The 13,467-nt window shown below is 52.6% G+C and overlaps 1 protein-coding gene across 3 annotated transcripts in view; it reads right to left on the bottom strand.

Moving 5' to 3' along the window:
* The window catches only part of ACSS2 (acyl-CoA synthetase short chain family member 2), a 33,304-nt gene that overhangs the window by 2,458 nt on the left and 17,379 nt on the right, over window positions 1-13,467 (bottom strand). The window contains exons 3-17 of one of the 3 annotated variants that reach the window (XM_054845084.1): window positions 12,493-12,584; window positions 11,887-11,990; window positions 11,516-11,588; window positions 10,624-10,699; window positions 9,110-9,224; window positions 7,513-7,551; window positions 5,513-5,650; window positions 5,088-5,258; window positions 4,107-4,240; window positions 3,411-3,543; window positions 2,910-2,966; window positions 2,512-2,592; window positions 1,949-2,057; window positions 1,737-1,805; window positions 357-533 (exon numbers count right to left, since the gene is read on the bottom strand). In XM_054845084.1, coding sequence (XP_054701059.1) covers window positions 357-533; window positions 1,737-1,805; window positions 1,949-2,057; window positions 2,512-2,592; window positions 2,910-2,966; window positions 3,411-3,543; window positions 4,107-4,240; window positions 5,088-5,258; window positions 5,513-5,650; window positions 7,513-7,551; window positions 9,110-9,224; window positions 10,624-10,699; window positions 11,516-11,588; window positions 11,887-11,990; window positions 12,493-12,584 — 1,568 coding nt within the window. The remainder of the gene's footprint in view (window positions 1-356; window positions 534-1,736; window positions 1,806-1,948; window positions 2,058-2,511; window positions 2,593-2,909; window positions 2,967-3,410; window positions 3,544-4,106; window positions 4,241-5,087; window positions 5,259-5,512; window positions 5,651-7,512; window positions 7,552-9,109; window positions 9,225-10,623; window positions 10,700-11,515; window positions 11,589-11,886; window positions 11,991-12,492; window positions 12,585-13,467) is intronic. The other 2 variants (XM_054845085.1, XM_054845086.1) reach the window with 2 other exon arrangements.

Raw genomic sequence — 13,467 nt, forward strand, 5'->3', positions numbered from 1 at the left:
ACCCCAAAGCAACCAAACAATCCTTGCAGCAGGACAAAATCTGCCAGGGAGAGCCACGGGAGCTCTGCTGTAAACAAAAGCCTGCCGGGTACCCCAGTCCTTCATGTGGCTGCCAACTCCCAAGAGGTAGAGGTGGCATCACATGAGCAGCCAAAGGCCGGCAGAACTAATTTTAGTCTTCGCCAGCCGTGCTCTCTAATCAGAGGGGGCACCTTGTCGCAGTTGTCCATGCTGCATTCCCCAGACTACAGGCACCCTCATTCAGGCACCCAAGCCCTTAACCCCTCCATCACCTGCCCCAGTGCTGTCCTCCCTCTCCCTGCTGCGTAACCTCCCAAATATTTGGCTGTTGCTACCTTGTTTTTTCAGCTCATCCGTCAGGTTCTTGGTGAACTCGTGGCCGTCTCTCAGGGTTACAAAGCAGTAGAGGCACTCGCCTTTTAGGGGGTGCGGATGGCTGACCACTGCGGCCTCTGAGATGGCAGTGTGCTCAAGCAAGGCTGACTCCACCTCTGCGGTGCTCAGCAAGTGGCCTGGAAGCAGGGAGAGGCAGCGCTTTACAGACCAGCACAAGGCTGGGGTCCTGCAGCCTCCTGCTAGCTGGGAGGAAGAGGTCTGCAAGTATAGAAGGCCCTAAACTATCGGTTTGAGAGCATTGATTTCATTTGCCTGAGAAGATAACAGTTGGAAAGAGGAACTCGTTTCAGCAGTGCAAGGGCTGGGCTGCCCCGAAGGCTGACAGGTATCACTCACCTGCAGAGTAGGGCCACCTTCCCTGGCTGTTCTCCCTGCCACCTTTAGGCTTCTTTAAGAGATCATGAACTGTTCACAGCCATGGGATTAAACAAAGCACAGGCTGAGGAGCAGCTGGATTTGGTAAGAGGACACCTGCCCACAGCTGGAAGGTGCTGAGGAGGAAAAGGATGGATCTGCAGAGCCCAGGAACCAGCCCTGCTGCACACTGCTCCAGCTCATCGCCGCAGGGAGCTGAAACAATGCTCTGCATCTTGGGGCAGGGGCACAACTCACGCCTGCACACCTCTGCTCCTGCACCCGCACTCTGACATTCCACTCTGGGACTGCTGTCACAGAAAACCACGGAAAGGTGGTCAAGTCCCTGAGTGATCATCTGGTCAAGCACTGCTGGTCAGATGAAGGATCTAGTTTGATCCAGGGGCACGTACAGCAGCATCTCTCAGCCAGCTGGAAGTACCTGCAGGCTACAGCCTCCAGGAAAAGGAGGAAGCTATTAAATGCAGTATATGAAAAATGATGGGCTGAGAAGCAGCTGAGTCTCAAAGACCGAGTCAAGAGAGGTGGGAGAATCTTCATGTCTGCAGACACAGCTCTGAGCAGCCTGACCAGCTTCACGGTCAGCCGTACATGGAGTCGCAGGTCAGATTAGGGACCACACAGTCCTGCCCAACCTCTGCGATTCCCTGTGGCCCTAAAATCCTTCAGCACAGAGGCACCTTGGCTGGTTAAGGACCTCCTCTAAGAGGTTACAGAAGGCTTCTTCCCTCCAGTGCATTGTCTCCAGAGGAAATGACGCAGAAAGTCACCAAGTCACAGACTCGTCTGTCTCAGAAATAAACCCGACCCACAATTAGATCCGCTTTGAGCACAGGTTGCTGGGCAGAGTCACAGATGCAGAACCATCCCCCATCAAGCAAGGTGTCTCTCAACTAGTGTCAGAAATCACATTGGTCCCCACTGAAGACAAAACTCATTCTTACCAGAAACATTCAACATGTCATCAATTCGCCCTGTGATCCAGTAATAACCATCTTTATCTCTCCTGCAACCTAAAAATAGTCAGAAATGACAGCGTGAGGAAGCAGTGCCAGCCCTCGGAGCAACCAATAAGGGATTCTGAGGCCAGGACATGGCAAGATTTAAATTGCTGTCCCCCGGTCTCTGCAGCCATGCACTCCCCGGACAACCTTACCATCGCCTGTCACATAGTACCCAGGGAACTTCTTGAAGTATGTGGTTTCAAATTGCTGGTGGTTTCCATACAGTGTGCGCATTATTCCTGGCCAAGGCTGCTTAAATACCTGATGGTGGAAAATGCAGACCTGAGTCAGCGAGACCAAACCCAATAACCCAGTCTTTGTACCACGGTGATAGAGATGGACACAGTCTTTGCATGTGGCGACAGAAATGCTAGAGAGATGGCTGCAAGTGATGACACTCAGACACTTGCTGCCCAGTGCTGATCTACTAGGAAAGCCTCACCAGGCTTGGCATGTGGGAAGGAGCTTGGCTGAAAGGTTGCTCCCATCCTCCTGCCTTGCCCCATGCGTGCGAGTGCATTTAATGACCAGTTGAACAGTTTGTTCACAGCATAAAGCTCCCAGCGAGTTACGGCAGCGAAGGGAGTTCCTGCCATCCGACGGGGGCCCTTGTGCGGACCCAGCGCAAGTGCAGACATGTCCGTGCTACCAGGAAGGTCCCAGAGCTCACAGAGAACTGACAAAGGGAGGGTGGGGAAGATTAGCCCTTCTTTACCAGGTAGCCTTCTGCTTCTCCTTCCAGTTCTTCCCCCGACTCGTTCAAGATAGCAGGGACCACACCAAAGAAAGGGAACGCCTGCCATGGGGACCAGAGAGCAAGGAGACAAGGAGGTGAGCCCATGTGTTAAAATCCCATGAACCAGAGGGAGTGGGGGGCAGAGCAAGGGCACTTTTGGGGAGGCTGTGACACAGGGGCCCTGTTAGTGCAGCTGCAGGGGCCAGGCCTGGGATTTTGGGTGGTGGCCATATCCCCATGTGCACCACCGTCCCATGAGCATGCTGGCAGGCTTGGTAACCACCCGGCCACGGTACAGACAGTGCCAGCTGGTGCTGCAGTGCCTTGCTGGCCCCTGGGGAGCCCTCCCTGCCCTGGCGGGGGACAAAAGTACTCACTGCAGAGCCCGGCTTCATGGGGGTGGCAGCAGGGAGGGGTGTCAGCATGTGGCCACCCTGCAAAGACAGACAAAAACAAGTGAGTTTGGGCCACGCCAGCCCATCCCACAGCTGTTCGCATCAGCTCTGGTCACGTCATGTCCCAGTCAGAGGCAGGCTGCTTGGGGCAGTTGTGGAGATGGGGCCTTAGGTAGGATACAGCGGGGGACAGGGAGCCCGTGTTTAGGTACAAAGCTTTGGAGCTGCTGGGGGAGAGAAAAGGAGAGGAGAGCAGGGTCCAGAGCAGACCCTCTGGAGAGGAAGGTCTCCCCTTGGAGCCTGTTTGAGGTCTGGGAAAGAAAGAAGGGGAACCAACACTTGCAGGCCACACCAGAGTCCCCTGGGCAAGCAAAACAACTAGTCCACATAGAACCAAAGAAACACTACGGCCAACCTGCAAAGACATCCTGCAGGGAGCACAAGGGAAAGAGAGGTCCCAGGGACACCCAGGGGAGGACTCACTGTCTCTGTCTGCCAGAACGTGTCCACAATGGGACACCTCTCTTCTCCCACCACGCGGTAGTACCACAGCCAGGCTTCAGGGTTGATGGGCTCGCCGACGCTTCCCAGCACCTTCAGAGACTTCCTGCTGTACCTGCAGAGAGGAGGGGGCTGGCAGGGGCTCAGCAGGCCATGGAGAGCAGCAGCTGTGAGCCTGCAGCACAGCAGAGCCTGCAGGAACCCCCGGGCTCCCCAAAGCATACTTGGGGCTTCCAGGCATGGCTCAGACCCTTCTCAGCCCTCTTCCACAGGGGAAGAAAGGAGACCTCTGTGATTTTGGTGTCTCCTACTCCAGTCTCCCACTTGGCTTTGCTCCTTCCCTTCCTTGGGCCAAGGAGCAGCAGGTGGAGGGGCTCTCTGCCCAGCACACCTCTGTGAGCTTTGTGTCAGGAGCAGGGAGAACCTGCAATCTCTGAGCTTAGTTGCAGTTTTGATGAAAGAGGGGAACCTGCTCAGAAGTGCCATAGTGAAGTTAGTGCTGGGAGTGCAGAAACATGGCCTGCATTTTGTGTAGAAGGCAGAAGATCCTGGTTTGTTCAGAAAAGATGCTGAGGAAGCTGCTGCTCCGGGAGGAAGCTGGGGCCCCTGGTCCCCCAGCAAGAGCCTCTGGCTGTGCCAGAGCTGGGGGCCTCCATGCCACTGGGGACTGGCACTCACTTTTTGACAGGCTCCTCCCCGTGCTTCATCAGTAGCCGGATGGCTGTGGGTGCTGTGTAGAACTTGGTCACCTTGTACTTGTCAACGATGCTCCACATTCGCCCGACATCCGGGTAGGTGGGGACACCTTCAAACTGAGCAGGAGACAGGGCAGTGACACAACCATTCCTTACTGCTACTGACCTGCAGCACCTTCCCAAGCAGGAGGAGCTGAGAGCAACAGAGAACAGCAGTTGGACCCTAGCACATCCTTACAGGAATGCCATGGGCACCACACAGTGAAACTAGCCCCAGTCCGGAGACCCCTCTTACTGCTTCCTTGGGATGGATCACCCCACCCCCGGTGTCCTAGCAATGTCCCCCAAAACACCCTAGGGTACCTGGGTGGCTACCACAGTGACGGAGTCCTACCAGCCCAGACGGTACAGGGTGAGAGGTCCAAATGCAGCGACAGAATAACAGTCAAAAGTACAAGAAACCCCAAAAGGACTCCCCAAATGGGACAGTGATTTTCCTGCTTGCATTTCCCCAGGAAGCCTTGGGCGCAGGCTTCTGGCTCCATGATCTCTATACAAGTTACAGCCATACACCACAAGAGAGATACAGGCACAGAGTTAAATGGAGGTTGTCAAATCGGCATCAGCAGTGAAAACATCACTCCCTGCTCCTGATCCAGCTTTCACATTACCCTGCAGCAGCCCTGGCTCCCCTGGTACACAAGGCTTGTATTTCTAAGGGAAAGAAATGGGAGCATTTGAAAAATTAACCACCTAGAAGCCACAAACAAACTAGCCCCCCTGACTGCCACCAAGCAGTCACCCAATGCCCTCCTTGGGGACCGTCACCCTCCTTCACAGAGCTCAGGGCACTGTACGCAAGGGAGAGAAGCGCGCTCATCACAGAGCAATGCACAGATGCAGCTCAGTACCACCATCTCCACCTTCTTGGATTAAAAGCACCCACATGCCATCCAGCACTTACTAACACACTAGTTGCCCCGTTTGCCAAGGGTCCATAAGTGAGGTAGGAATGGCCCGTTATCCATCCAATGTCAGCTGTGCACCAGTAGACATCCTCAGGTTGGTAATCAAACACGTATTTAAAGGAGGTGGCAGCAAAAAGCATGTATCCACCCAATGTATGCAGCACACCCTACAAGGAGAAGGCATGCAAGCGTCAGGGCAAGCTCTCACCAGGGCCCTCACCCTCCCAGGCCAAGCTGAGCATCACCAGTCCACTAAGCTCAAACAGCAGCTGAGCAGGAATGAGCAGCACAGCCCCTTTCCCAACACCTCCATGGCTCCCCTTCTTCCTGGCACCTCCCAGCTTGACCCTCACCAGTTCCCACAGCCGAGGTGTTACTGCGGTTCAGCCCGGCCCCACGGGCGGTGAGCTGGGAAGCATACCTTGGGTTTCCCAGTTGAGCCGCTTGTGTAGAGGATGAAGAGTTCGTCTTCTGCGTCGCACCACTCGGGCTCACACTCCGTGCTGGCACTGCTCATCAGCTCGTGCCACCACATGTCCGTGGCTGGGTTCCACAGGATCTGAGAAAAGCAGGAGATTAGAAACAGGCCTGCCCAAAAGCAAGAGGGGGGACAAGAGGTGCAGCCCCAACCTCACCCCCCTCACAGACCATCAAGGCAGATGTTCACAGCACTGCTTCTGCCCCAGAGCTGTTTGCTGCAAACCATGCACCAGCGCTGCAGCTCCCACTTCAGAAGCTCCTTTTCTCAGCCCACAGCCACGAGAAAAACCTTTAAACACGGTCTGGCTGCAAGACCTGAAGCAGATCGTCCAAAACACTGGTAATGCTGATAAATCCCTCTCAGCAGCAGCAGCCAGGAGAGGGCCTGCAGCAGCAGCAGCTGCTCTGTGCTCTCCCAGCAAACAGGCTCCTCCTGCCCGCCTGGGCTGCCAGAGCTCCAGTCCAACAGCAAAGCAGCACTTAGCAGAGCCACACGCTCACCGGTCCTGCACACCTTGCAGGGACCCCTACGGCAGCACAGCCCAAGACAAACAGGAACATGTTGGGCTCACACTGCTTGGCCCTGCAGACCCGAAAAAAAATCTATTTGGATTTTAAGGCAATTACCCTGATAAGAAGTGACTGCTCCAATGCAGAACCAGCGCTGGCCACCCGAACGAGCTGCCTGAGGATGCCAGAGCTGTAAGAGCCACTAGCGCTTGTGGCTGATGGGCAGAGGTCACCCTGGGAGTTGCACTGGCTGGCTCACCTCTGGGGTGGCACAGTTCGGTGCAAGACCTAACTCCACCTGACCTTCTCGCCTTTCCTCAGAGGAGACAAGGGTAGCTGAGCAGGCAACACTCTCCAGCCTCAGCACAGACCTCCACTTCCCGTAACTTTGCAAGGGCAGGCACAAGACACAGACCCAGAACCTCGCAGCTCCCTGCTGGGGCACATCTCCTCCTTGCAGGGCTAGAGCCCAATCTGCAGGCGCAGCCTGTGCAGAGTCCCTGCAGCTCCCTCAGCTGGGGGGCATGAAGAGCAACCGCGGGGTCACATGGTGACTCTCTGCAGCCCTAATGATGTTCATGCGCCATTTGGAGGCATCAGGACCCTATGGCCCAGCACGCAGCTCCCGCACATGTGGTGCGGGAGACGTTAGCCGCTTCACAGCCTGGCATAACCAAGCCCACTTGGAAAGCTCTCACGGATCCCCAGGGCTCCTGTCTTTACCTGGGGAAGCAGTTTCCACAAGACTGTCCCACCAGCAAGCTCCCGGCAAGTCACCAGGTCAAACAAGCCCAGAGTAGGCTCACACTAGCCCATCCAATAGTTGCCTTCTTGTATCCCTCCTTCAAGGATCCCTCCATTTTAGCACTCAAGTTCCATTGCCCCACAGAGGTGGTCAGACCCACGGCACGCAGCCCGAGACCAGGTACGCCTCTGCCTGCCTGCTCATGTGGTCCTGAGGCCACAGCTCCTTCGATGGGGCAGGCAGAGGCCACATGTTGGGTCTGGAGCTCCAGGTTTGCTGCCCACAGCACGCCACTGCAGCCAGGAAGCTACAGGCGATCCCTGCCAGCCTCACCACAAAGGGAAGTGCATCGCAAGAGCTGCTTTTAAAAGGAAGAGAGATGAACCGTCATCCAAATGCTGGCACCGCATCCCAGTGGTTCTGCATTTCCCCCCGTCAGCACGAATCAGGGGATTTTACGGATGTGGATTTGTTTCCAGCAGCAAAGTTGGTGGCACTGTATTGACCCCGAAACTGTGGGCAGCTCTGGCCAAGCGGCGAGTGGTAGCTATCACTAACATGCAACTGCTGGTAACCCAGTTAGAAAGGCACGTGTGGCCGTGCAGAGTGGTTAGGAAGGTGGAGCACTGGAGGGGGAAGCAGAGGGGATGTGCTAGGCGGAGGAAGGCAGGGCTGTGTGTAAATACCTTGGGATGGAGTCTCTGTGAGCTCTCAGTCTTTTTTTCCTGTTAAAAATCCACAAAGAGGGTGTGAAAGTCAAGAAGCGGAGGATCTACACCAGGCTTTGCAGGCAAGGAGCTGGAAGCCCACAGGCCCAGATGCTAGAAAACCATCCTGGCAGGCTGGAGAGCACTCAGGGCTGGGGCCAGGAGATGCCCTCTGAGCAAATGCCTGCCTGTTTCTGTCGCCTTCCCAGGGCACCTGCTGCCTCCACGGCAGGACGCAGAGGCCACCCCCGACACGTGGCAGGCTTGGTTCAGAAGCTCAGAGCCAGCATACAGCCCACGGGCTGTCCAATAGCGTTACACAAGCTAATAGCATAGTAAAAATGCACTCACAAGGAAAAACAATCTTTAATAAAGTGTCTGAACAAGTAGAGCAGCAAGAGCCACAGGGTAAGACAGCCCCTCCAGCCGCCGCCTCCTCTTCTGCACAAAAGCCTCACCCCACCAACAGCAATCAGCTCAGGGACAGGCTTCTCCGTATCCTCCCAACCAGGGAAACCTCACACAGAAAGGCTGGTCTGCTCCAGTTCTCCCACCCCTTTGCAGCTACCCTGCCGTCACAAGACAAGGGGCAGAGGAGGCCAACGTAACATGGCCAGGCTGGCAAACACCAAGCAACATCCCAATAAAATAACACAGCTGAACAAGGAAAATTAACTCAAAGATACAGAATCTGCTGGACTTCTTGTTCCAGGGATGCGCACGGACCATCTGCTTTTGAAAGCTGAGCTCAGTCAGATGCCCCCCCAAAAATACAATCCATTTCTGAGCAAGCACCGATCTCGGGATAACCCAATGCAAATAATCACCAAACACAGAGACAGAAGACACCATTGCAAGACATGGAGCTGTTAGGTCATTGAAAACAACCTGCCTTTTAAGTGGATGAAGGCAGCAGGTAGCTGCCGGGCATAGCAGGACTGCACACCTGCCTCAGGAGCTCAGCAGGCAGCCATGGCTCCACCACACCTTCTTTTTGCACCCCCATCTCGCCACATGCCTCTGGCCCACATCCTTTCATCTGCTCTCAGTTGCAAGGGGAAGCCTCAGCCTCGACAGCTGACAGTTACTGTGCCAGCTACACAGAGACCACACTATTCTCAGCATATGATTGTTGTCACGCTGGGGGGCTGTGTTGAACCCATGCCATGAGCACCAATCTCCTGTTTTTTCCTCTCCTGCTTCCACTGTCACAGCTACTGTGCAGGAATGCATTGCTCCTTGCACAAAAGGGGAGATAGATACAGGGTTAGGAAAAGTCCTTCACTGGGCAGAGGAAAACAGGAATCTTGTCCTAGTAGCTTTGGAATGTGTACGCCGCTGCACTCTCAGGGGTCCTGCAGGTGGGCAGCTAGCGATGGTGGTAAAGGAAGCAGCAGGGAGAGGATCTCGGTAAGGCAAAGGCACCAACAGCAAGGAGGGGAGAAAACAGGAGTCAGAGGACAGGAGCATCCAAGGGAAGCACTGCAGTGTTTTTGCACTGACTGATTTGCTGGGCTCAGGCCCATAGCAATAAAATCCACACGCACCACCACCCCCAATCCCCCTGGGAGCATACCTGTACATCCTGGCACAGCCTTTTGAGAGGGGGAGACTTGGTGCATGTCCCATCCACCACTATCTCTTCCCTCCCCAGGTGCTTCACCACGATGCACTTTTTCAAAGGGGAGCCCCTGTAAAAGGCAGGAGCTGTCAGATCAGGCTGTTCAGGCAGGGGCCAAGCCTGCCCTTCGTGGGCTTCACAGGCAGCACCAGCGGCAGAGCAGAGGCCCTGGGCTGCTTTTGTTGAGCCAGAGCATATGCTGCTGTGCAAACTCCAAGAACACCGTGAATTGCCAAGGGACACCAGCCACAGGAACATAGCTCGGAGAATAGGACAGCGCAGCTTACTGGGGATTTCTCAGGTGCAATGCCTATGGAGGAAGTGGGGATCCCACGAGCATCCCTCACAGGTCACTGCTGGGGAGATTCCTTACAAATCCCAAATTTGCCTGCCTGTGACCACAAACAAAACCTCCCACAGCACCCAGCAGATATTAGGTGGCTGCCCCCATCCCTAGGCATGACCAACTGATTCAGAAAGAGGAAAGGCTTCCAAAGCCAGATTATACATCAAGGAAAAGAGTAGGCATTTGTCCCCTCACGAGGGCCGACACAGCCCATCTATAATGCAAAGGAAATGATCGTGTCTCCTTTCAGCCCTGTCAGGGAACCAACACACTGTCTCCATCAGTTAATTCCCAACTTCATGATCACTTCTGTCCTCCCACGTACCTACTTTTACAGACATACAAACTTATGTTCTCAAGTTTTAGAGTTTTAAATGCTTTTAAAGAGTTTGAATTTCTAACATGCAGACTATCTGCCCTAAATTTTCATGTTTCATCTAACTTACAAGACCACATTCAGTCTCACACAACCTACAAAGACATTGTGTCTGTAAGCTTGGCAAAGTCATTTCAACGTGAATATTTCCCTTTCTGTAAATTTGATGATAGATCTGTCTATTTCTATGGTTTACAGTTTCTCAGTGAAGATGCTTAAAAAAATGAAGCAGCTTCACCATATACTTGTGTGCAGTCAGGCTCAGATCCTGTGCACGCGTTGGTGCCTGTCCCTGTTTACACAGCCATTTCCCAAACTTGAATCGTTTCTAGTTTATTTTATTATTGCTGAATTAGTGGCTTTGGAGCAAGACTTAAGTCTCACCTGGACATGCCCCACGGCACACGTCCAACTGTTCACAACCGGTATGGTGGTGCATTATTCCCTCCCAGTCCAAGAGCTGCTGCTGCAGAACTGGGAGATCTGCCATGGGCCAGAAAGATGGTGGATCAGCGTTTAGAGCAAATCCTCCCATCCAATCTGTGGCCTTTCAGGTCACAACAGACAAGAGGGAAGTTAAAAGAAAATATTTTTAAGATGAGGGAGTCTTCTGAAAGGCTCATGAATGTAGTGCAGCTCGTGTCTGACCTGCTGCAGAGTCTGCCCACCTATGAACACTTCCACTTCCATTTGGGCAGGAGCAGATTCCGGCAGCAATGCCCTTATTACGAGGGAACGCAAACTTACTTGTCTTTACATTTCTGGAGGGCTTCGTCTGCAATCTGCTTCAAGTTGATCAGCTTGTCCCCTCGATAAAAGGCATCTGCAAAATGGTAAGGAAAACATTAGAGGAGCTTCACAGCCAAAGCAGCCCAGGACAGCTGGAAGCAACAAGCGGTCTCAGGAGGGCAGAGCAGAGTTCATGCACTGGAGTGAGGGAAAGCAGACAGGCAGCTGATGGGAAAGGTTTCTTAACATGCCCCTTTAGCCTAGAGAAACAGATGCCAAGAGAAATGGTGAAATTCCTTCCCTGAGAGAGGTTCTGTTTTGACCCAACACGTCCCTTGGGAATATTCAGTGGGCAATAATCCAACATGGCCAGAACACAGATTGAAAAGTTTAGCGGGTCCTTTCCATACTGTGGGCATATTAATAAAAACACTACCTTTTGCACTATTGGAAAAAACCAGCTGGGGAAATGCAGCGGGCTTACACGCAAACACTATCCACTCTCTTGATCTCTTGCTTTACAAGGCGATAGTTGCAACATAAATTACCTTGAAACTGGGAAAGGAGGGAATTCTCAAATTGGGACTGCCTCATAAATGACACATCTTGCAAACATCTGGCTGACGTTGAAGAGGAACATGGATGACAAGCATTTGGAAACATGCTACTAGCAGCTGGTGACATCATGCTTTACAGGACAAAGTGGGCGGGCCGTTTAGACGCTCCACTGTACATTCCAAGTGGAAAACAGTACTCGAGCACAGCTACAAGCAGTGCATCCGCCTTGCAGCAGCTCAGCTGAAGCACTGCCCCTTCCTCTTCCAATTCCAAGTGCATTTGGCTTTTAAAATAAAGACCTTCCTCCAGACAGGCAACAGTAATGGTTCAGGCGTACAGAAGTGTGTTTTACCTGCCGTGATGAGGAGAGAACAACCACAGTTGAGGATCCGCTCACAGAGAGAGTCTGCTGAGAAACCTGCAAACTGACAGAGATCACACAGCCAAGTCAGCAAGGACACACACAAAAAAACAACTCAGAAAAACCCAGCAGCAACTGTGCAGTTCATCCATGGTAAATGATACCACCAGGCACTGATGCTGAAGGAGCTCATTCTACAGTTAGCACAGAAGAGGGCTAGGAAACAGCACCTTAACGTAGTCTCCATTCATCTCACAGTCAGCACCCATCTTTCCAGCTCCTCTCCTTCACTCTCCCAAAAGCAAGAGCTGCTCCCTCCCAATAGCTCAGAACCAAAAACAATGCAAAGGGCTTGTTCCTACCACAACGGAGTGCAGAGCTCCAATCCTGGCGCAGGCGAGCATGGCTACAACCAGCTCCATGATCATTGGCAGGTAGATGGAAATTCGGTCTCCTTTTTTCACGCCTGTGGAGGGAAAATGAATGTAACATTTGTCAAAATGAACATATCACATGTCAAAAGAACAGGACACAGAAAGAAATTAATGCTTTTAAAATCAACACTGATACGCACACAATAAAACTTCAGCCGGAATTAAAGCTGAACCAGCCTTGGGTTTTGCCTTTCAAGCCCTATGGCTCTTGCAAGATGACTGCAAGAAACGCTCCATCTTCTCAGACACAGCCCTTGAAGGAGGCAGAAACTTAATCACTGACCACTGCTACTGGAAAACCCCAGAGCAGGAAGTTTTGAGCACAGATTTCTTCCTTGTACAGCTGACATGACCAGCATTGATTACATTTCACAGACAAAGCCAGAGATGAATCTCCAACTTTACAACTGTGGAAGCAGAGAAGCGAAGCATTTTGCACAGAATTACTCAACAGACTGGCAACCACACAAAAAATGAACCCAATCTCCAAAACCCTTCCCAGTACCCAATGCTACTATTGCTTCAGTCCTGTACCTTGGCTGCGGAGGACATTGGCGAACTGACAGACTTTGTGCAGCAACTCACTGTATGTGATTTTCGCAGAATCCCCAGGTTCATTCCCTTCCCTGGAAAAGCAAGGTAATATTTGTTACAGCACAAGCATTACAAGGTTACAGCGATGCTGCAAATTCAGAGGTACTTACTGCTCTGGACAATACATGTCCTCACCCGCCCTTCCAAGCACAATGTAACCAAACCCCAGAAATCCAATCCTGGACTAAAGTTCTCCCACAGTAGGAAAATTTAGTCCAAAGTCCCCATCCCTGTGCAGGTCACTATGCCTGAAAGCAATTGAATGCTTGCGGTGGAAATACATGGTACTTTCAGAGAGGCAAACAGAAGGGTTTCAATAGAACCAAAGCTAAGAGTGCACACACTCAAGAGCAAGGTGGGACTCATGGCATGGCACCCTTGCCCACATGCAGATATGTCTGTGTGAAACATCAGCCAATGCTGTTGTGCAGCAACACCCAGCCCTTAAATACCTACCATCTGAGGGACTGCGACGGGATGCCAAGGGCTGTCTTATTTTCCAAGGTCATATATAAATATACCCATGTATATTTGTTCAGTGTCAGGCCTGCTCTGCATTATTTTCTGTGCTCCTCTGAACCAGCTCTGGGCTCCTGCAGCTCAGGTGCCAGTTCAGTGGGACCTTGTCATTAGACACACCGATAGGAAGAAACACCAAGAGCTGCACCCAGAGATGGAACCGGAATGTCACATGCCCAGGGAAATAGTTTGCTACCAAAGTAAAAACCAGCTAATTTTAATGTGACACAACGCTTCAGCTATGCGAATGAGGTGGCACTCCCAAGGGATCAGGAGATTAACGAAGAATTTGAAATGACTTCACGCTTGGCTGAGCAGTGGTCTCCCACATCCAGGAAGGAGGGAGATACTTTCCTAGGTCTCTTCCCAAGGCAGCCAGCACAGAAACATTAGTGA

This window comes from Grus americana, chromosome 17 (assembly GCF_028858705.1).
Source record: "Grus americana isolate bGruAme1 chromosome 17, bGruAme1.mat, whole genome shotgun sequence".
NCBI lineage: Eukaryota > Metazoa > Chordata > Aves > Gruiformes > Gruidae > Grus > Grus americana.